Consider the following 23,433-nt stretch of genomic DNA (forward strand, 5'->3'; position numbering starts at 1 on the left):
GTATCCCTATCCAAACAGTATCCCTATCCAAATAGTATCCCTTTCCGAATAGTATCCCTATCCAAATAGTATCCCTTTCCGAATAGTATCCCTATCCTAAAAGTATCCCTGGTCCCTATCCCTATCTATAAATATTATTTGGATAGAGGATAAATATCTTTAATTGTATTTCCAAAGGTGCGGGCGTTGTAGTTCCCGGTGAGACTATACTACTTAACTCTATAGTACTGCCGCACAAACTGCTCACCAGAAGTTTCAAACATGAAATTATTTTATAATCATTATTGTATACAAAATAGTGACCTAAAATAGCGACGTGATAGTTAACTTGACAGGCAAATTCGTAGCATTGAATGTGTTAAGTGACTAGTATATCAAAAAGACGTGAGAAAAGGATAAAGCTTATCCTATCCCTTTCTAAGAGTACACTCTATCCCTTTTTAGGGATATTTTACATCCTTTTCTAAGAGTGGATATGAAAACGATTTTTAATTTCCTAATTTATATTAATATGTATTTACTGTATAATATTTATATTAAATTTTGTAAGCACATTTTTTTTATATTATAAGATGCCAAACGAGCATGTGGCTACCAGAATTCTTTTCCATTAATACGTTGATATATTTATGTACTATCTGTGACCCGCGACTTCGTCCGCGCGGAATTAAAAAAAAAACTTAATTAGTAGCCTGTATGTTCTTCCAGACTATGTTCTATATGTATGCCAAATTTCATCGAAATCCGTTCAGTCGTTTTGGCATAGCTTCAAACAAACATCCATCCATCCAATTCGCATTTATAATATTAGTAATATAGTAAGTTTTGTTCATATCATCGTGTTAATGGTAAAGATATTATTATTATCGTTAATTTAATATAAGGTTTATTTGATGAACTTTAAAATTTAATCGTGTTAATTTTACTTTTTAAACACACAAATTAAGTTTTTACTCCACCTATGTCTGTTTTACCATTATTTAAAAGAAATACAAATTTTTTATCCATATTTTTTTTATATATCTTAAATAAATAATTCTTAGGAAATTAATCGAAACAATCAACCTTAAAATAATTAGATTCGTAAAATTTCACTTTCAAAATAATTTAAGCGTCAATAACCTAATGGTTAAGAGTACGTATTCCCGATCACGAGGTCGGGGGTTCGAATCCCGATATTCGACTATTGTCGTAAACCATTTCCTAAAACAAGCATAGAGCTTAGTTGGAATGGTAAAAGAAATATTAGTAAATTTACAAAAAAAATCTGCAAATTTTTTTATTAAAAAAAGAAAAGAAGAAAGAAAATTTTTTTTTATACACCATAAAACTGGTTGTGACATAGGTTAGGTAAATTGGATATACGCCATATACTTTTGTAAAGAAATAGAATTTAAATGTATAGAATTATATTTAAAAAAAAGAATTTTACTTGTACCAAAGTTTGCACAATTTTTTTGCAATGTAATTTTTATAAGACAAATGTAATTAAATAAAATTTATGTAATTATTAATTTATTTTTTTCTCTGATGGTAATCACCCATACCTTTTTCCTTATTCATCAAAATAATATTCACGTAGACTTCAAAATGTTGCATAAACGCACTCCCCGCGTTAACAAAAAAAAACTTCAAAATGTTGCCAAAAAAAAAACTCCTTTTGAGAGTTGATTCGTAAAAAGGATTATAAATATAAATAAAAGCGTAGCTTTTTAATAAAATAATTTTATTGTCCTTCAGACATAACTTAAATCTAATAATACCATTAATTTTAATAGTAATAATTCGTAATAATTATCACATGAATCTGTCAAAATTTGACAGATTAAAAAAGTCACACTGGAACTTTTTATAATTTAAATTTTATGACGATTTATCCCCTTCTATATCTTTTCGGACGACTTTATTCATGCAATGATGAAATGATGAAAAAAATGCATTCTTGATGATCTTATTCTTAAATATTTTAGTTTATTTTTCATACGTTAAATATAATTGAAATTAATTTTATGAATTTTATAGCATTTTATTAAAAACTATCACAGTAGCCCAAATAATTCGGGTAATTCAAAAAGCCTTTTAGTGGAGGTATGCTATAAAATTGATAAAATTAGTTTCATTTAATACTGTAAACATAAATATAAATTAAAATACATTATTTAATCTATAATTTATTAAGTATCTTCGAGTTAAGGCACAGTCAATCTAAATTAAAAAAAAAAGTCTATTAAAGTCTACTAGTTTCCTTTCCTGCTTCCGGGTCTTTCCTCTTCTCCTTTTTCCTTTCTAGAATAGCATAGATCTCCTCTATGGTTCTATCTTTTGTCTCTGGTACGTACAGAACGGTGTAGAATGTACCAAGGAAGCATACCATAGAGAACATAATGAACACCCAATGGATGCCGAGTAATTTGAGAAGGGGGTCATATGCTTTGGTTTGGAGGAAGTCACTCAAGGCGTCCACGCTACTGACGAATGACGTCACCATTCCACGATGCTGGAAACAGGAGAAAAAACAATTTAAATTCTATAACTTCACCTTTTGAAAGTTTTCTTATAGTAAAGTAGCAGCACCTATGTGACTTGAGTATACCAAAAATAAATATGTTTGTCAAAATTAATCAAGCTTATCATAAAATATATAATTGTTACCTGGAAAGAGAACAGCTCAGATGTGATCACGTAAGGTACTGGTTGGTAGCCAGCAGCATCAGCGAAGATGCAGAGACACATCGCCAGCACTGGTAACCAGCCCGGCAGCCACACCGACAACGATGTGATATAGAACCAACCGCCCAGCGCCAGCATTGATAGACCAGTCACAAATGATGTACTTGCCAACAGCCACTGGAAAAGTCCTTGATGTTAAGCCTGGTTTACATTATACCAGTACAGTATGACATTAGTGCTGGCTTGGCACAAACTGTATGGAACTGGCGTGTTAGTGTTTACATTATGCCAGTTCTATGCCAGCAGTAATTATCAAAAGTTAAGGCCAGGTGCTTTAAGCAGGCTGGAGACAGAACGAGATAGCGATAGCGCTCTTTTATGTCGGAGCCTAAGATTTTGGATCACTGCGCCAGAGGAATGCGAGCTCTGGAGCCTAAGATAGACGGAAGAACTGTCATGACGATGGAATAAAACTTGCATCGTAACTATAATATGGTAAGTTGAGTATGCTATTGGGTAAAACTGAATTTTACTGCTTTACGAGAAAACTGTCATCCGACTCGAAGGACCAATTGATACATACCTTCCTTCCAGTTTTCTCCACAATACAGCTAGCTACAATCGATCCTAGTAGCTGTATAGCGCCCACTACAATGGTCTGTTTGTTGGGGCTCAGTTTTAGACTGATGGACTCCGAAGCCTGTTCAAAAATGGATCCCGCGTACATCAACACCACGAGGTATCCGCATGTCTCTTGTGACAGCATCACGTTTAGTGAGATTCGGAATGCTTTGAATGTTGTCTTATTTTGCACTGGAAATAAAAAAAAAGATTGCTTATACTTGGAATATCAGGAAATTAAATTAATTCAAGAAAGAGCCGAAACAGGATTTGTTTCCAATGTTCTTGAATATTCTATACAAAATTAAATCTATTTGATAAAAGAAAGACAAAAATGTGTATTAATACAAGCCCTCCAGCCAAAATCAGTTACAAACTTAGTGTTAATTAAAGGTATGGCTTTTCATTTAACTCTGAGTGGCAGTTTAACTCGGTCGTTTGATTGCATTGCAAGCTACGACCACCTTTAATGGCATTAAACCGATTATTATCGGTCTGTTCTCATGAGAACTGCACTTAGTTACAATGGCCAATTGAATTAATTATCAAGGTCAAACAACAAACAATAATTAGCCGTATAAATAAGTAAACTAAGGTATGAATTTAAAATATTTATCTATTAAAATATTGATACTAGTTTGTTGCCAGCGACTCCGTTGGCACGGCATATGAAAATAGTGCCTATGTGTTGGCTTTTAGCGAGATCCATGCACTAGTTCTGGATATACCTTCTAACAAACATCCATCCATCTAAACACTCGCATTTGTAATATTACTAGCTGTTAACCACAACTCGGTCTGCGCGAAATTAAAAACAAACTTAATCAGTAGGCTACGTCTTCTTCCAGACTATGTTCTACATGTAAGCCATATTTCAGTGAGAACTATCAGCCGTTCCGGAGATACCTTTTAACAAACATCCACCCATCTTAACATTCGCATTTATAATATCAGTAAGATAGTCCTTAATGTAAGGAGATTGTCTCAAATATTCGTGCTAGGCCCACAGAGCTATGACGTAAGGAAAAATTACCTAAACTCTTCCAACTTGCTTTCTTCATAGATTTAGCAACTTCCTCTTCTCTCTCTAACTGTTGTACTGCTTCTTCTAAATCCTTATCTTCTACGCTCGTATTTCTTAACCATGCTAAAGTAGCTCTGGCTTCCTAGAAATATAATTATAATTAACACAAATTAATAATAAAAGTTTGTGAACTAAACTAGTCATAAACTAAAAAAAAAACATGGAAATCATTATTAAAATCTTTGTGTATAGTATTTGTGTCAGAATTTAAATATTTGTTAGTTACTTTAAATAAGCGAGTATATTTCTATATGTATTTTTTGCTTATCTGTAAAATCAATTAATATAATTTTTGAATAATGATTCACATTTTGCTAGCCATTTTTTTCCTGGTAGTATTAAGAATAAGAAATAAGGGGAAAAACCTTACGATTTTAAAATCAAAATCGTGCTCAATTAAATTACTTCAAGGAATAATATATTTAAGGATACAAAAACATCGCGGATTTTGCCACATGTAATTTTTTGTTTGTAAGAGCTAACTGAATTTAATTATTTTTTTTGTCATCATGCCCTTAAACGCGTTATATTCCATCTTTACAATTTAATTTTCTAGCACAAAAATCTTAGTAACATTGAACTTCACAACACACTTCACTGTACTTAAAAACGGAGCAAAAACTCTACCTTTATGATAATAAAATGTAATCGAATACATTTATTAACTGACCTTAAACTTTCCCTGTTTGACAAGAAACACGGGTGTTTCTGGCATAGCTAAGAATGCTATCATATGTATCACCGGTACAGCAGTACACAGCCACATGACTGCAGCAAAGGACAGTACATCTCCCGCAACATAGACCACCAGGTAGCCCAGGTTCTGTGACAGGATGAAGAGAGATCCCAACGCACCACGCACGTTGTCAGACGCTATCTATAAGTACATCTTAAGTTATTATTATCCAAAATAAATTACGTATTAAAGAGTACTTAATAAGCCGATTCTTAAGGAAGAATAAAGACGATGATTCCAAAAGAGTCTCTTAACATGTTCCGTGCCGATTTTTATGGTATGAAAATAAACTCACCAGGCGTTGGCATTTAATGTGTTAAGACGCCTCTTTTATTAATAGGGATTGCGATGCAACAGTCGATAAAAGTTACAAAAATAAAGATGCAAGCTTACTTGTTTAATTGGGCTTAGACAGGCTTGGAGAAGGAAATGTGCCGAGCCTTCCCAAAGCTGGAACAATTATTATGGCATGATGTTCTATTTGCACTTACCTCTTTCAAGTAAAGTGGAGTGACGACGTAACAGCCAGCACACGCCAATCCCGCGACCGCTCGCGACGCTATCAGAGCCCAGGGCCGTAGCGAGAATAGGGTTATAACCCAACTAATCTAAAAGAAACAAATATTTATAAGAATAATTATGAAAGAATATCCATGACTTAACTACCTTTTATTATCATACTAGCTGTCCCCCGCGACTCCGTTCGCGCGGAATTAAAAAGAAACTGAGTAGCTTTTGTGTGCTTTCAGACTATGTTCTACATCTATGCCAAATTTTACCGAGATCCATGTAGCCGTTCACGAGATACCTTCTAATAAACATCCATCTATCTAAACATTCGCATTAATAACATTAGTAAGATACGTAAGATAATAAGATCTAAATAATCTGGCTTTCGTAACGCGTATTAGTATTTTTTATAAGCATAACTAACTGTGGGTTTCTATTGCCAAAATCTCTTTATAAACATATCGTCATCTCCATCATTATCGTTCACAAAACAACGTGTTTAAAACGGAGTTTTTGGTATCAGAAACCCACGGTAACTGAGCTGATACATTGGTGATTACACCTGATTTTATACTCCCAATCCCTCACAAGCTTGTACCTGAAAGGTGGCTGTGTAAAGTCCATGTATTTTCTTACACTCCTAATCTCGATAGCAACGCCTCTTATATGACTAGATAACTCCACTTTTCTATATTAATATTAATTGAAATAAGTAGAATAATGTATTTATTACAAGAGAATGTAACCCGCAAGGTTAATGTCCTTATGTAAACCTGTCTTAAATCGAACATAACCGGATAAGTATACGTTCTTAGAAGTTGGGGGGACTTTTTATAACGCACCAGGTGGTGTGGCATTGCCAATAAAAAAGTTGTTAATGTTTGATTTTCTAAGAAGGTTTAAGATGTTAAAAAATTATCGTGTTCGTCTATAAATTACGTGAGGTGTTCTTTTAAATTTTCTGCAATGGTGAGATGTCGTGAGATTTTATTCAACCCTCTCCCCCATACCCCAATCTCTTTTGTTTGTTTTGTTTTGCCGTTTTCATATAAGTTTATAAAATTTTATATAGATGTATTATAGAACATAGTCTGAATAAACACATAGACAATTGGTTAAGTCCCTAACATAAGTAATCGCGACAACAGAACCACATCGAGCCAGATTATTTTGTCGGACTATAGTTGATAATTATCGTTAGAATTACTAGTAACCGTTGGTTACAACTGCTAATGATTTATGTCAAGTTTAATGATTACAAATGGACGATACAAGCGAATTGCAATCTAAACTTCTAGATAATTAAGTATAATTTACACTGATATGTTTTGTATACAATATTGATTGGTCTCATTCATACAAGTACCTGAAATCCAAACTTGATATATACAAAGCTTGTCTGTATCACTAACAGTTGATTTCTGAACCTACTAATATTATAAATGCGAATGCTTGGATGGATGGATGTTGATTTGATTGTATCTCCCGAACAGCTCAACGTATGATGAAATTTGGTACACATACAGAACATAGTCTGGAAGAACATGTAGCCTACTTATTAGGTTTTTTTTAATTCCGCGCGGACGGAGTAACGGGCGACAGCTATCTATGTATAAAACATATCGTCATCTCTGTCATTATCTTTGAAAAAAAAAAGATATAACAATATATTTTAAAAGGGGATTTTGGTCTCGGAAATCCACAGTAACCCGTGTAATTCCACTTTAAAATTTGTATTGACACAAATTGTCTACTTTAGAAATCCCACAGTAACAATGATTATACTAATATTATAGGAAAGATTTAAAGCGATTTCAATGTACAGAAATATTTCGACACTTGATTAATTAATTGATTAGTAATCATTTTAATTAACATAATTAATTAATGTGATTAATTAAAACTTACCACAAGCATGAGTGACGTCAGCAATGTTGTCAACTTCCTACCCCATCTATCAGCGAGATCGCCCACTAAAAAGCCACAGAAAATCGGCGGGAAGAATGTAATAGACGCCATCCAGGATATAGTGTCATCTGTGATTGGCTCCGGTGCTGGGCCGCCAGGGTCCTGAAGGATAGGAGTCATTGGAGACTGCCATCCCATCAGCATGCCGAAGTTTAACACCGGTATCGTCACTGGAACAAGAGAAGAACTTACTAATATTATAAATGCGAATGTTTGGATGTACGGATGAATGTTTGTCAGAAGTTATCTGCATAACAAACAGCGCAACGGATCTTGATGAAATTTGGCATAGATGTAGAACATAGTCTGGAAGAACATATAGCCTACTTTAAGGCATTATTAATTAGAATGATTTGGCGCGAATGGCGCGCATTCATTACCGAGTCAAGTGTTAGATTTATTAGTAACGGGACATAAACGTTGATATTTTAACACGTTAGCTGCCATGTCGGACAAGCTAATGTTTCAATCAGGCCGTGTCGGACTTCGACAAGCCATACTTCGATTCAACACCTCGCTGTGGCTTTTCAATCGAATTGTTGTATACAGCGTGACCCGCAAGGCCCCATTCAAATGGTTTAGGACAAAAATAAAATAATAAAAAAAATCCGTTTTTCGAAAAATCGTTCTGGCAGCTAACGTGTTAATAAGGCTAGTGTTGCGCCGATACGCCGGCACACTGTCGGATTTTTTTCCTAACAGCGACTAAGTTTTTTTATTGCACGGATGGAGTAGGAGGCGACAGTTAGTCAATTATAATTCGATAGACAAACACTATGGTACTCAATTAGTACGATGATGTTACAACAAAGATAATTTTGTATAAGTCATGAAGTTAAAATTATTCCTAGTTGTCTTCTTTTTATCATCATGTATTAATTATTTATGTGTTAAAATTAATTTGAGCTCAATAAATAAAGTATTGCTGTAGTTTTTAAGATAAATATTAAACGTCTTTATCAATGTAATCGTTGTTACATAATGATTATATTTTCTACTAGCTGTCGCCCGCGACTCCGTCTACGGAGAATGAAAAAAAGAACTTAATTAGTTCTCGGCAATTATTCCAAATTTTCTCACCTTTTAAACCTTACCTAGACCTAGAAGATAAGATAAATCCGTTCAGAAGTTCCCGAGTTTTAGCGAGACTGACGGACATTAATTGATTTTTACATATAGATTATAAAAAAACGTGACATACTGTAATGACCAACCTGGTCATACAAGGAAATAAATTAATGTCCATAATTAATAATTTATGTTATTCAAAATATGATAGAAATGTGCAATTTATATTGAATCAATGGAACTTTATAAAATTACGTGTAGTTTTGTTATAAATCAATGCATGTTTTGCGTGGAAAAAATCTATAAAATTGCTAATGCTAATTTAATGTATGTAGAGCGTCGGTGGCTCAGGGGTCAAGCACTTGTCTTGCAATCTGCAGGTCCTGGGTTCGAATCCCGCCATGTACCAATGTGTTTTTCGATTTCCGATTTACATATGTACATTTATCCGACGTTCTTACGGTGAAGGAAAACATCGTGATGCTGCACATATCTGAGAAGAAATTCAAAGATATGTGTGAAGTCAACCAACCCGCACTTGGCCAGCGTGGTTGACTATGGCCTAATCACCCTTAACTTAGGGTAGGCTCCGAGCCCCTCGGTGGGGACGTATACTGAGCTGATGATGATGATGATGTAAGTAAGGTTTATTTGGTTTCAAATCAGTTATTCTTGATCTATAATTATTAATGTAGATGTAAACCACTGAAAACCTTCTACAAATCTTACTAACTTACTAATATTATAAATGCGAATGTTTAGATGGATAGATGTTTGTTTGAATATCAGAACGGCTAAACGGATCCGGCTGAAATTTGCCATAGACGTAGAACATAGTCTGGAACACATAGGTAATTAGGTCTTTTTTAATTCAGATAGACAGCCAGTAACATATAAGTTTTGTAATTCATATCTGGGTACTGAACTAGATACCTAATCATTATTATTATTATTCATCATTTACTGACCAAATGACGTATAAAAGTTGAGGACACTTTTTTTATTACTGAGTTGTGACCGTTTGCCTTGAAGAGGCATTTACGAGCTTCACCGGAGTTAAGGAGGGCGCAGATGGCGCTTAGCCTCGTTTAAGAGTAACAAGACTCGAGGGCTCCCTCAGCAGCCTCGGCTCGGGCTGTTACTTCGTTAATGTTATCGGATTGTTATTGATGAGACGTGACATGTTTTTCAGCAACTGTCAGGGTTAAATTTCTATGTCACTGACATGTATGTCAGTTAAACCTTGTTCAAACCAGATATAACCGGTAACAAAGACACAAGATATTAAAGTTCTGTCGTAATAGTCGTATCAGGAAACTGTTTGTTTTTTTTACTATTATTATAACATTATCTCTGTTTGATAATAAGTTTAAGCTAAAAATAATTAACAGTCATCTCGTGGTTTTTAATAAATAGGTCGAGACAGTTTAATGTTACGAAAGTAATATTTTTTAGCGTATTATTGGCAAAAAATACCATATCGATTCGAATTTACGATACATCACAGCAAAAACCCTCTGAGACTACTAGTCTTGTCAAAGATAATGACAGAGTTTACGATATTTTTTATACGTACATTTTAGACTCAGAAACCCAACGTTATGCATTTATTTTAGGGAGATGGCGGTAGTAAAGTCAAGTTCGAATTAGGCTAGTAATTTGATCAATTTAAGAGTTCGAGTGATGTTTTAGAAGAATGTTAACGTTAACTAATGAATTGACTCAAACTTCGATTAACAATAATCAGCCCGGTTCAAATTGGTTTAGTAGTAGATCGAGTAAGCTACTCGCCAAATAATAGAACGTAAAAGGATCGACTCGAATAACCTACGACAACTCGATTCAATTTTTGTTGTTCACACATGTTTAGTTAGTAAATTACTTGGTACTCGACTAAACCTAGTCTAGTGCGATCAAGTCTGTACGTATTTTAATAATAAGACATTAACAGTATAGCATTTGCAAAACTTTCCTCTAAGTACATCGACAAACTTGTTTATACTGGACTGGTCCCTTTTCACTTTGCCCAGAATAACTGCAAAGGGGAAACCCGTTTCGAGAGCATCTGAACATGTGACTCATCGACTTGTTTTACAATTTCTTTAGGGTCAAGACTCTGTAGCGATAGAGTCGTAATTTGCAATTATGTATTTAATTATTTACTGTCAATTTAACTTATTATACAAACAATTTAAGGAAAATCATTGTCTAAATACCGCAATAGAACACTTTATTTTATTTATGTTTTCGCAGAGAACGAAACAAAGCAAGAAATCTGACTAATCGTGGGTTTATGACATTAAAATCTCTGTATAAATATATCATCATCCCTGTTTATACAGAGATTTTGGTGTCAGAAACCCACAGTGAATGTGTTGTTTTCTACTTTTTTTGTAAATTTTTTTTCTAATTATTTATGCTGTAATTCATCCAAAAATACATCCAAAATTATGCTAAATATTCTTGTTATTATCATCTTTGCCTTCCAATTAAAAAGTAAAAAAGTCGCTGGCTGAAAACTTGTTCGTAAAAGAATAAACAAGTGACAATAGCTGTCTTACTGGACACATGTTTAATAACATTTGAAATTGGAACGCGACACAAAACAATGGAATCATTTGAATTTTTTACGACTCCATGAAACGAAGCGTAAACAACATATCTCGATTTTAAGAAGAGAAAATATGAGATCGCGTAAATAAAACGAATTTTACATATAAAAGCGACTGACTGTAAGCCCTATGACAGTCATGCAAAGACGATTCGAATGGCACCTCACTCGTCAAAATGTGTTCAGTCGGTTTGGTTGTCACAAAGTTACATACAAACAAACCCAAAAACAAACAAACATAAAAACAACTTTACGTACACGAAAAACATTATAAACATAACATTTTGTCGAGGTTATTCACTCTTTAAACTGTACATTTGTTGGATGAATTATGACTTTTCTGTCATTCGAGCAAAAAAAACTAACCCATTAAAGCCATGAAGAACTGGTTCGCGAGTCCGCCATGTTTGATTCTGTCGAGCCATCGCAAAGGCAAAACGGCGAGCATCGCTGCCGACTCCGTCTCAGGCTGTATGACCACCGCTATTACTGGCTGGATCAGCGGCGCATCGTATCCGCTGTCCGTTGTACCTGAAAAAGAATATAGATTAAAAATAAGCCATAACTGAAAGAACGCACGCGGCGATTACAACCGGACTCTTTGGTCGTTACCAAATGGATGCGTTCATCCTTCTAATGTTAGGAAGAAAATCGAAACTGTGTCAATGTACTGACACAACACTAGCCTTACTAAAATGCCGACGTTTATGTCCCCTCACTAATGATTCTAACACTTGACTTTGTAATGAAAGCGCGCCATTTGCGCTAAAGGATTCTAATTAATAATGTCTAAAATTAACTAGCTAGGTTAAAAATTTTGAAGTAACCTATTGTACATATTTTGTTTCTGGATAACATAGATTAAGCAAAAAAAAATTATAAAAAACTGGCCATATGCACTTTGGCTGTATGAATATATGGTCATAGAAACGATAGTTCTTACCACGCGTTTCCAAAACGCGCGTTTGTAAACGCTTAATGTGTATTAATGTTAATCTCTTAACGACCGTAATATATCGATTTGCCCCAGCATCGCTCGGATCTAATTGTCTATTGTCAGAAAAACGTGCATAACTCGACACCAGACTAGATAACAAAAGAATTTAAAGTCTTGTAAAAAACTAGACGAGCTTACACAATTAGAAACTTGTGGAACTCATAAATATTTATAACTAGCTGTAACTCACGACTCTGTCCGCGCGGAATTAAAAAAAAACATAATTAGTAGCCTATGTGTTCTTCCAAGCTATGTTCTACATCTATGCGAAATTTCAGCGAGATGCATGAGTCCATTCAGGAGATACCTTCAAACATCCATCTGTCCCGTCATATATCCAAACATTCGATTTTATATTAGTAATAAGTAAGATATTTAATTTGCAATAAAATATTCTTGCTTTATAAGATAATGACGAACTAGGTGTTCAACATTTGGTCCTCGGCGTATTTCTCTGGAGATTTATAGACTCGGTTGCACTTAATGTCATTGAGGAGTTTTCAATGAATCAAGTTTATACAATTGAAACAGGCAACACATATTTCGTCTAGTATTAGAAGGAGCAGCGACATTAGAAGACATATTATTCTACAACAATGATTAGCTATATAAACAGATGACCAAAGTTGTCCGGGTGAACGCTCCGGGTTCCACGCGAGCCCCGGTGGATGCGTATGATGCCGGGAAATAAAGATTACCGTTCACAAGATATAAAAGAAATTTAACAAAACATGAACAGGGGATTCACCGAAACTAGAAAAGTTTTGACTGAAAAAAAATTGACAATCTGTATTGTAGAAAAATGCTCGTTTGATTTTTTTATAATTTCCAAAACGTGATGTTCATCAATATCACGATTGTCTATTGATTACGACGCAAAATAGCAAGAACAGGTTCCTTGACTTTTGGCATATCCGTGTAATAAAATCATCAGTGGGCCTAGCACGATTGTGACAATAGCCTTCGTATCGTCAAAACTAGCTGTCGACCGCGACTCAAAAAAAAACTTAATAAATAGTCTATATGTCACTTGTTCATCTCAGCGAGATCAATTCAGTTTTGGAGATACCTTCGAACAAACATCCATCTATCCAAAAATTCGCATTTATAATATTAGTAAGAGTCGAATAAATTTTGATATAAAGTAATGTTTGTCAACTCTTTTCCAAGCTTTAAAAGTACTAGTCTCTTTGTATTATTGCGTTTTTCTATTTCCTTATAAACTTTATATCAAACCTCCTTTCATATTCTCAAGGAGACTAGAAGACTAGTTTAGATTACTTAGTACTTATAGATATCCAATATAGGACGTTAGTTTAATTATTTATATCGTATCGACTGACAAGTCGTGAATAGAAAGTAGTTTAAGCGAAAGTTGTAGACTTCCGTTTATTGGCGAATAATAATGAACTTTGTCATTGATTGACAAAATTACAATGATCTGGAAGTCAAAAAATCTGGTACGCTGACCTGTAGCTCTGATTGGGATTTGATGAGCTAACCTTTCGATGTAAAAATGTATTACTTATTGTACTGACCATGTTTCCATTCAAAAACGTGTCTTAAATCAAAAGTGCGAAGGTCTAAATTCGTACTAATGTAGTTTAACTAATAGTTGTCCGCGACTTCGTTCGTATGGGATTATAAAATTCTAGTAATAAAAATAGCCTACATCACCCGTGGATAGTTTAGCTTACCAACAGTGAAAGAATTTTTCAAATCGGTTCAGTAGTTTCGGAGTCTATTCAATGCAAACAAACTGTAGTATTGATAATTAAACGTTAAGGAGGTCACTTATTGTTCCCATTTTAAAGTTGTTATGACTACATGTACATACCGGAAACACACACACAAAAATATAAAGTTACTAGTAAAATTATAAAGGTTATGTTTGGGTTAATTGTTATCATATCTACTTATTACAGAGTAACGTAGTATTCCGAGGTTAAGTCCCATCATATCTATTAAGAGATCCAACAACAGATGTAACTTTATTCATCGGGTAACTATTTGGATGGCATTATGCAATTTTGCTATTTTTGTGTTTAGTGCTTGACCACCAATCTTCATTTTTACATTTTACCTTGAAGCTTTTAATTCTTAGCATTACTGATGCTATGTTGTCTGGCAATTTTTCGCTCTAATTATGAAATACTAACTGTCGCCTGCGTGTCTGTCTGCGTGGATATTAAATTTAATTCGTAGACTATGTGTTCTATATTTATGTCAAATTTTAGTCAAAAGCCTTTCAGGAGATACCTTCTTACAAACATCCATGTAAACATTCGAATTTATATCCGCACTAGCGGTTGCCCGCGACTCCGTGTTCTTCCAGACTATATTCTACATACTAAATTTCATAAAGATCTGTTGATTCGTTTCGGAGATACCTTCAAACAAACATCCATCCATCTAAACATTCGCATTTATAATATTAGTAAGACAGACAATTATATTTTCAGCCAGCAAAATAAAAATCCCTTACCTCACAGACGGTAGGGTTAGCGTACAAGGTTTTATAAACCTTGTAACTTTGGCTAAATTTTTACAGCTAGTCGCCTGCCTGTTAATATTTATATACATAGTAGCGTATACATAATGATTGTGCAATATAATATATATGTGATTGTCAGTTCATTCTTGTTACATCGGCGTGATAATCATGGTACAAATAAATGTCTGTAAATCACAACAGGCATATAAAATCATTTAAACTTCATACAATACGTATAAACACGAGAACTAATAGCATTTCGTGACGTCATCTCTTGCGAAATGTACACTCAGTGACAAAAGTTTTGAGACATTCTTAATAAATTTTCTTAGATACATATAAATTATACTTTATACCATACTAGCTGTCGCCCGCGACTCCGTCCGCGTGGATATACAAAAAACCTTAATTAGTGTAGCCCACTCATCTATCCAACCACATCACATCCATCTAAACATTCGCATTTAAATATGAATAAATAGTATCCTATGTCCGTCTCCTGGCTCTAAGCTACCTCCTCACCAATTTTCAGCTATATCGGTAAAGCCATTCTTGAGTTATAAATAGTGTAACTAACACGACTTTTTTTATATATATATATATAGATTTATAGAATACTATCTGTCGCCCGCGACTCCGTCCACGCTGAATTGAAAGTTAATTCATAGTCAGGCTTTGTCCTACATGTATACCAAATTTAATTGAGATCCATGCAGTCGTTCTATAGATACCATCTAACATTTATCCATTCATCTAAACATTTGCATTTATAATATTAGTAAGATTAGACATCAAGTTTATTCCAGTACTGTGATTTTATCTATGATATTTTATGTTAAAACTAAAAAATCTATCTTTTTTTATAGCCTTATACGCTATAAAAATCCCTTTGGGAAGCAATATCTACCAATCAAGCAAAAGTTAAAAAAATCTGTTCAATAAATAATCACACGTCTATACTAATATTAATAAAAAGGAACGGTTTGATTGTTTGTTTGTGACATAGCCTATATTTATTACTACTATTAATTCCACGCGGACGAAGTCTTGGGCATCTACTATATTGAATAAAGATAAATAATTTATAGATGTAAAGTTGATATTAAAACAGTTCACGTAATGAATTATTTACATCGGTTCCAAACGTCATTATGGTTACATTAACGAAGTATCTAACGTAGTATGCAAATCGAACACCATTTGTATATCATTTTCCTATGACATACAATCACCAAGCTATTCAACATACTAGCAATCGCCCGCGACTCCATCCACACGGAATTAAAAAAAAAATATCAGCAGCCTGTGTTCTTCCAGACTATATTCGATATGTATGACGTCATCGAGAACCGTCCAATCGTTCTGGACATACCTTCAAACATCCATCTATCAATCTAGGCATTAGTAATTAATTCTTCTGTTCAGTCTTCTAGTATACCTATTCGTTTTGTTACCTTACCCATAATTGTCACTCGATAAAGATGACTAATTCGTATTCGACACAGTACATCTCTCTCGTTTCACTTTCTTACCGTGAGTTCTTATGACCAGAATATCCGTTTAAAACATTGTTATTTATGTTTTGACAAAGATAGCGACAGGGATTACGACATGTTTTAGACAGCTATTGGTGTCACAAACCCACGGTTAGTTTTTTTTTTATGGTCATCAATGATTCAACTTCTTTATACTATCAAATCCTTTTTCCCTTTCTAAGAAGATACTACGCTATCCATCTCTTGTTTTACAAGATTGTTTGAAAGAGATCGCGTGATAATACCATTTGTCCATATTTAGGGCGTTTAATTTAGTTTTAGTCAATTGATTGTGCCTACTTTAATCTATCTATTTATCTATCTGTATATCAATTTATCTATTTTGCTTCCTACATACGTTACACATCCGGCAGTTTTAGCATAATATATGCTAGTTAGTTAGGGAGTGTATTTTTAAAACCGATAATACATTAAGATTCTTAGCAACATACTATTTATAATATTATTCTTTGTCGTACTGTAACACAATCCGGGAAGTGTTTTAATCTATTTCAGGGACGACAAACATTTTTACATTTACGTGTCAACAAAAAAGTATTTCTTATTGATTTAAGAAGACTATCAAAAATAACTACTACGATAAATACTAAATTTGCTAAGCAAAGTTAAACCATAATTTAAGGTAAAGTTCAAAACATAACGTTAATTCATAACCGATTATTATACGTTAACGTTGCCTTGAACTCCGCTGCAGTTATATTGTATATTTCCATCCCTTTCTTTCTCTTTGATATAAGTGAGACAAATTCCACTGCAACACACATCAGCGAACCCACAGTTACGACATTTATGTTCCTATTCCTACGTCACAAACATGTTTCGTAATGTCAGATGCTCAGAAATTAACTTCATTCGGTCACGAACTGTCCAAGGTAACTGTACCCTAATTCGTTTAAAAATAGTTTGATGTCGAAAAAAATATTTAAAAAAAATAAAACATGAATAAACATCATAATAAAAAGCAATTTAGAATAAAAAAAATATACAATAAATAGTAAGAAGTGTTTTTTTAAATGTACCTTTTTTATCAAACATTTCTTTGTTCAGTACGTATTCACTTTCACGCTTCTCCCCGTTTATTATACTAAATACTAAACGTTGTGTTCTACGAAATAACGTTATTAGAATAAAAAAAATCTCAAGAGTGTTGTTTAAAACTTTTAATCACAAAGTTTACACGTAACCTACAATCGGGCGACACTAAAATTCGGGGCACGTGTGCGGAATGAACGATGAATGAGTGAGTCATCGGTCATCCAAAATGGCGGCAATGACGCCCGTAACCATACAGCCAAGGAAACTTACGCGGTATTGCCGAAATATTTACGTCACTATCACATTGACAACATGCGTGATATTTTATTTATAAAACTATAGGAATGTTTACTATTTATGTAATAAATTTTTAAAAATATTTTTTTTTTACAAAACATCGTTTTTTTAATCTGTTAGTCTGCAATTTTAAAATTTTATCTGCTTACTTTTATAAATAAAATTGTCAATAATATTTTATTAAATCTTCGTTCCTTATATTCTTTACCAGAAATTTTTGAATTATAAAATTTTATACACTTAATTTTTTGTCGAATATTTGTACTAAAGGAACTGTCGTGCGAGAATCCGTCTGCGCGGGAGTAAAAAAAAAATATTAGTAGCCTATGTGTTCTTCCAGACTGTTCTACATCTATGTCAAATTTCAGTTAGATCTTTGCAGCCGTTTTGGAGATACCTTCAAACAAACAGTTCCCCTTCATTCATCTATCCAAATAATTGCATTTATAATATTAGTCAGATTAAGATATAGTAATTATTACCTAATTTCGTAGTACGCCATCCATTTCCGCATATAACTGTATGCTTGCATACCATCATCCAAGATACACCCAAAAACAAAACTCCACAATACCACAAAACACAACACTTAGAATATTAGTCAAATTAAATCCAACTTAGTCATATTTTTTTACGATTAAAATTGCAAATTAATTTTCATAAACAAAAATTACGAATTTAATAAAGTATTTATAAACGTTTATTTGGTATTCTAATGATATTGTTATCGTAAATTATGGCAAATATTTTCCCGTATTATTCGCTATAAGTTACTATTATATTTGTATTTAAGTTTAAATTTACAAATACAAGAGTATTTTGCCAAACGAGTATTCCGCGCGGCAAAACTTTGTACATTTTGTTTGGCTATTGATAAAATTTATGTCAAACTTTCACTCGTTCGCTCGAACTTGTTTTATTCCTCAGTGTCGATGACCTTGCGGATTACGGTTGCATTTTTTACTCACAATATTAGCAGGCCTGGGTTTGATTCCAATCATTAATTTAACAAGAATTTATTACGTTAGGAGTATGTACACATTCAATAACCCTATCAGTACTTAAAGGTGTACTAGTCTAGATACTAATGTGAGGAGGAAAGATTTGATTGTTTGCATTGTATAATCTACGAAACTAATGAACCGATTTGAAAAATTCTTTTACTGTTTAAAAGACATTATCCCCGGTTACTAGACATTTAATTCCGCGCGGACGATCGCGGGCAGCTGCTAGTTAATCTATAAAATAATATATCAAACCCGATCACCAACTACAAGGTTACCGTTACTATAGATAAAAAAATATCTCAAGTTATCGTAACACAGATCGCTTATAATGGTACTAAGAAAATCATAAGGAATTTATAATATTAAACCTGATAACATATTGCTCCATAAACGAGATAAACATGGCAGCTACTACCGCATTGCTTTGTAAAGTAGGGATTCCACTGACGGACTTGGTTAATGATCAGCATAGCACCATACAAAGTTAATATACGAAAGTTTAAAAAAAAAACAACTGCATGACATCCGTACAGTTTACACGATAACATATTTTATAATAACAGTAAGTAAAACATAATAATGACAAATAAAAAAAACCATAGATAAACAGTGCAATATCAACGCGTAACTAAACATCAATATTCAAACGTCTTCCTCACATCTGTACGCAGCCTCTGTGAATTTCGGCTCGCTGCAACTAAATAAAGTTGTAGTACCACTCTAATTATGACGGTTTGCAATTCAAACCATCTAACGAAAACAGTAACAACTATTAAGAGATCAAACCTATCAGGGCCACATCTCAACATGTAACTCTTTTCGTCCGTTGTGAGTTGCTGCGAAGAATACAATTTTACAGATCGTAGGGAATCATTCATACGCAGTGGGCCCTGGCTTAAATTAAAAAGTACGTAATTTTCATATTTGCATCGCAACAACTCATGTAACTTTTTGCGCATTGTCACGTATAATTGCCACTTGCATATGTCATTTACAAGGTTACAAACTCTTGTAAACTGAAATACGTGATTAATTTAGTTCATTATTTACTTCCTTTATATACATCACGGTTTTTTTTTCTTTTATTTATGTGTCTTTGAACATGAAATAGGGAAAAACAACGGAACGAAACACTGATTTAAATATGACGAAAGATTATTCAACGAAATAAAATTTAACATTCACAATTCACAAGACGGCTCGTATTTTCCAATACAAATGTATTATCTTCCGCATAATAGTAACAAATTATTCAATTTATTCAATTATTTCGAAATATGTCGTAATATAAATTGATAGAGCGTCGGTGACTCAGGTGTCAAGCACTTGACTTGCAATCTGCAGGTCGTGGGTTCGAATCCCACCATGCATCAATGTGTTTTTCGATTTCCGATTTACATATGTACATTTATCCCACGATTTTACGATGAAGGAAAACATCGTGATGCAACCTGCACATATCTGAGAAGAAATTCAAAGATATGTGTGAAGTCAACCAACCCGCACTTTGCCAGCGTTGTTGACTATGGCCTAATCACCCTTAATTTAGAGTAGGCTCCGAGCCCCTCGGTGGGGACGTATAGAGAGCTGATGATGATGATGATAAATTGATAACTACAACTATCTCACTTCTTACTTAATTTATAAATGCGAATATTTAGATGGATGGATGTTTGTTTGAAGGTATATCCAGAACGGTTGCATGGATCTCGCTGAAGTTTGACATGCATGTAAAACATTGTCTGGAATAACGCATAGGATACTAATGAGGTTTTAATTCCGCGCGGACGACATATAGTTATTAATAAAAAAAATATTTAAAAGCTAACTCATAAACAAACAGTCTGGTGACAGTGTGTCTGTCCGTCTTTATTATACACATTCAAACATGTCAGCGATCAACTCTCTACATAAATAAATATTAGTACATACTGTATTAAAAAAACAAATAACGCTTACTCTATGCATACGATAAACAAAGATGAATGGAGACGTTTGTACTGTTTATAATACCGTAGATTTATACTGATAAAACAACTGAACAAACATATCACTATCTCTTTCTATTTGTACGAGAATTACTGAGATGGTAATATCAAGATAGGACAGTGTAATCCCACGGTTAGATAAAGTCGCAGTAGTTCAGTATACGATCGTCTTAAGTGATGTCAATACGAACTTTAAGTTCGATGCCCAGTGCTAACGTTTGCTAATATTTACTAAGACAGCATTCGCCGGCAGTAGCGGCGTTGTAGGACAAAGGGGGGCGACCGCCCAGGGCGTCCATCATAAAGGGGCGCGACAGGCGCCAAAAATATAAAAGGGACGCCTGTGGAGCCCCTCAAAAATCTCCCTAAGGGCGCCGGATATGCTAAAACCTATTCACACGGACTCATTATGTTAAATGTCGCATAGTATCGTTGACTCAATAAATATCAAAGCATTTCTCATTGCATTGAAATAATTATTATAACATCTTCATATCAAATTTTAACGCAACATTCACTGAATAATGAAACCAGTTAAGCGGTTACAAAACGTTATATTTCAATTGGAAAAACTTTATCGCAGTTTTACGATTTCAAGTTATTTTTCACCGATAAGAGTAAATGACCGTAGTTTATATAATTTTTAATAATTTTTAACCGGTATTTTACTGTACAATATCAAAACTAATCCCAGTTGGCTTCTGTCGAGAATAATCAGTATAATAATAAAAATATACTTTTAGGTTATAATTCAGCCCAAACTGACAATAAAGCTGCAAAAGATCGCCCTTAGAGATATCTTTTATTAAAAGATACATCTATCTTAATATTGTAATAAAAATTCCATTTATAATATTATTAATGCAAAATTAAATATAATAAATTCAAAAGCAGATTGAATCAATTTGAAATAAAAAAAAAACATTTCCCACGACACCACTTGTATTTCATCGCATATATTTTGAACACTTTAATATTATTATTAAAGGAAAATTAATTTAAATTATTCGCCAACTTTTAAATTATCAATGTTATATTTTTCCGGAGATTTAAACAATAAAATGCATATTTATAAATATTGCTTTGTGTTAGAATTAATTTTTATTTAGATTTTTATCATCACATGACAGAAGCTCATGAAGACATGACAAAAACTCAAGTATAGATGACAAACGGTGTTACATGACATCACATCTCACGCTTGTCTTTCTCATAAGACAAACCACAATCACAATAATTTAAAAAGTTTAAAATTAAATATAATCTATTGATTAAAAATTTATAATCCAATTAAAAAAATAATAACTATCGTAGATATATGTACTTCTTACTAATCTTACTAATATAATAAATGCGAACGTTTGGATGTTTGTTTGAAAGTATCTCCAGAACGGCTGAACGGATCTCGATGAAATTTAGTATACATATAGAACATAGTCTGGAAGGACACATAGGCTAATAATTGCTTTTATTTTTTAATTCGCGGACGGAGTCGCGGGGACAGCTTGTATACTGATATATGCTAACCACAAAAACTAAGATTGTCAGTGTTTCGAAATAATAAAAATTGATACTTTAATCTATGGTCATCATTTAAAATAAGAATATCGTATAAAATTTAACTATTTACAATTTATTCCTAATTAAAATATGCAACTTTGCATTAATATTTGTATAGCTTACGTATTTTAATTGTTAATGTTATCACACTAATTTATTCTGCGTGATCAGAATAACAAATGTAATGGAAAATAAACACCTTGACAAAAAAAATAGAATTGTTGTGCAATCGATATTTTGATATATTATTTGAATAGATAAAAAATCCCAGGGGTAAAAACCAAGTTTAAGATAATCATTATATTGTTTCCATTTTTATTAGGGTAAAATATAGCAAATCACGATTAAAAAATATATCGTAAAAATATTAATAAAAATATACTTACAAGAATGGAATATAAGCCTGGATTAGTTTTCGAAATAAATTTTTATATTTATTATAATTAAAAAATAAATATAATAATTTAATTGCTTCTCTTAATAAAAAAAACACGTAACAACTTCACAATGTCACTGGCCACTAAGAGTACTTTTACATAAAAAGAAACTTATCGAAAAGTACTCACAGATTAATTACATGAAACAGGAATGTCACCCCAAGGTTCACAGAATGTAATAAAATGAACAACACTGGCTGGAAATTGTATCTAACTTTAAAAAATAATACAAATTGTTTTACCAAAAAGGTTTTATTCTACCACAAGATAAACGATGTATGTTCGAAATTCAAATTTTAAGATTGGAACAAGATGTGCGCGCGCTTCGGTTCGTATCCGTCCATTCACTAAAGCAAATCTGTAAGCTGTCTCAGACAGGCGTGGTGACAAAGTGGTGTCATATAATGTAGGAATAACATTGATACGTAATTCCAAATATTAATTGAAGTGCATTTTATGTGATTAAACGTGAAGAAGTTGAAGACAATTTGTTGAATCAAAACTGTTGTGTTGGTTTTTATGAAAGAAACTCTCTGTGTACCTAAGAACTAAATGAAGTAATAGTCGAGAAGATTTATAAGGGAGAATATTCACGTAAATATGACAACCATAACCGGTAATATTTTGACCCAAAAGACAGTAAATAAACTAAAATAAAAAAGAGGGTTTAGTTGTGTTAAATTAAAGTTACTGCCGTCATTATTCAGAAAGCAGGTGTTACTAACATAAATGCGGGAACGACCCTTTTGCAGGTAGGAAATACTTTTGTACAAAAAATAGAAGCCTATGTTAAG

At 33.2% G+C, this 23,433-nt stretch overlaps 2 protein-coding genes across 5 annotated transcripts in view; one reads left to right on the forward strand and one right to left on the reverse strand.

Annotated features, from left to right (window-relative positions):
• Positions 1-697, forward strand: part of Gmppa (GDP-mannose pyrophosphorylase A) — a 5,780-nt gene extending 5,083 nt beyond the window's left edge. Inside the window, exon 9 of the mRNA XM_013306049.1 lies at positions 178-697. Within this exon, the coding sequence (XP_013161503.1) occupies positions 178-278 (101 nt within the window). The 3' untranslated portion in view covers positions 279-697. The remainder of the gene's footprint in view (positions 1-177) is intronic.
• A 1,044-nt stretch (positions 698-1,741) lies between these two features.
• On the reverse strand, positions 1,742-23,387 carry LOC106113151 (solute carrier family 2, facilitated glucose transporter member 8). 4 transcript variants are annotated; one of them, XM_013305906.1, is made up of 10 exons: positions 22,769-23,387; positions 22,589-22,605; positions 11,635-11,799; positions 7,530-7,759; positions 5,603-5,719; positions 5,046-5,252; positions 4,325-4,457; positions 3,254-3,483; positions 2,653-2,847; positions 1,742-2,497 (listed from the first exon to the last, which is right to left on the reverse strand). In XM_013305906.1, exons 3-10 carry the CDS (start codon positions 11,714-11,716, stop codon positions 2,228-2,230), a joined length of 1,464 nt encoding a protein of 487 aa, XP_013161360.1. In that variant the 5' UTR covers positions 11,717-11,799; positions 22,589-22,605; positions 22,769-23,387; the 3' UTR covers positions 1,742-2,227. The 4 variants fall into 4 exon arrangements, with proteins under 4 accessions (XP_013161360.1, XP_013161355.1, XP_013161348.1 ...); XM_013305901.1 differs by lacking the exon at positions 22,589-22,605; XM_013305894.1 differs by having other exon boundaries at positions 22,589-23,387.
• Between the last annotated feature and the right edge of the window lie 46 nt (positions 23,388-23,433).

This window comes from Papilio xuthus, unplaced genomic scaffold (genome assembly GCF_000836235.2).
Source record: "Papilio xuthus unplaced genomic scaffold, Pxut_1.1 DF829758.1, whole genome shotgun sequence".
Taxonomy (NCBI): Eukaryota; Metazoa; Arthropoda; class Insecta; order Lepidoptera; family Papilionidae; genus Papilio; species Papilio xuthus.

Coding starts and splice junctions, on each gene's coding strand:
- LOC106113151 (XM_013305887.1), bottom strand. Junction 4,458..5,045: donor TCAAACAGGGAAAGTTTAAG/GTCAGTTAATAA, acceptor TTATATTTCTAG/GAAGCCAGAGCTACTTTAGC. Junction 2,848..3,253: donor TGGAGAAAACTGGAAGGAAG/GTATGTATCAAT, acceptor GGACTTTTCCAG/TGGCTGTTGGCAAGTACATC.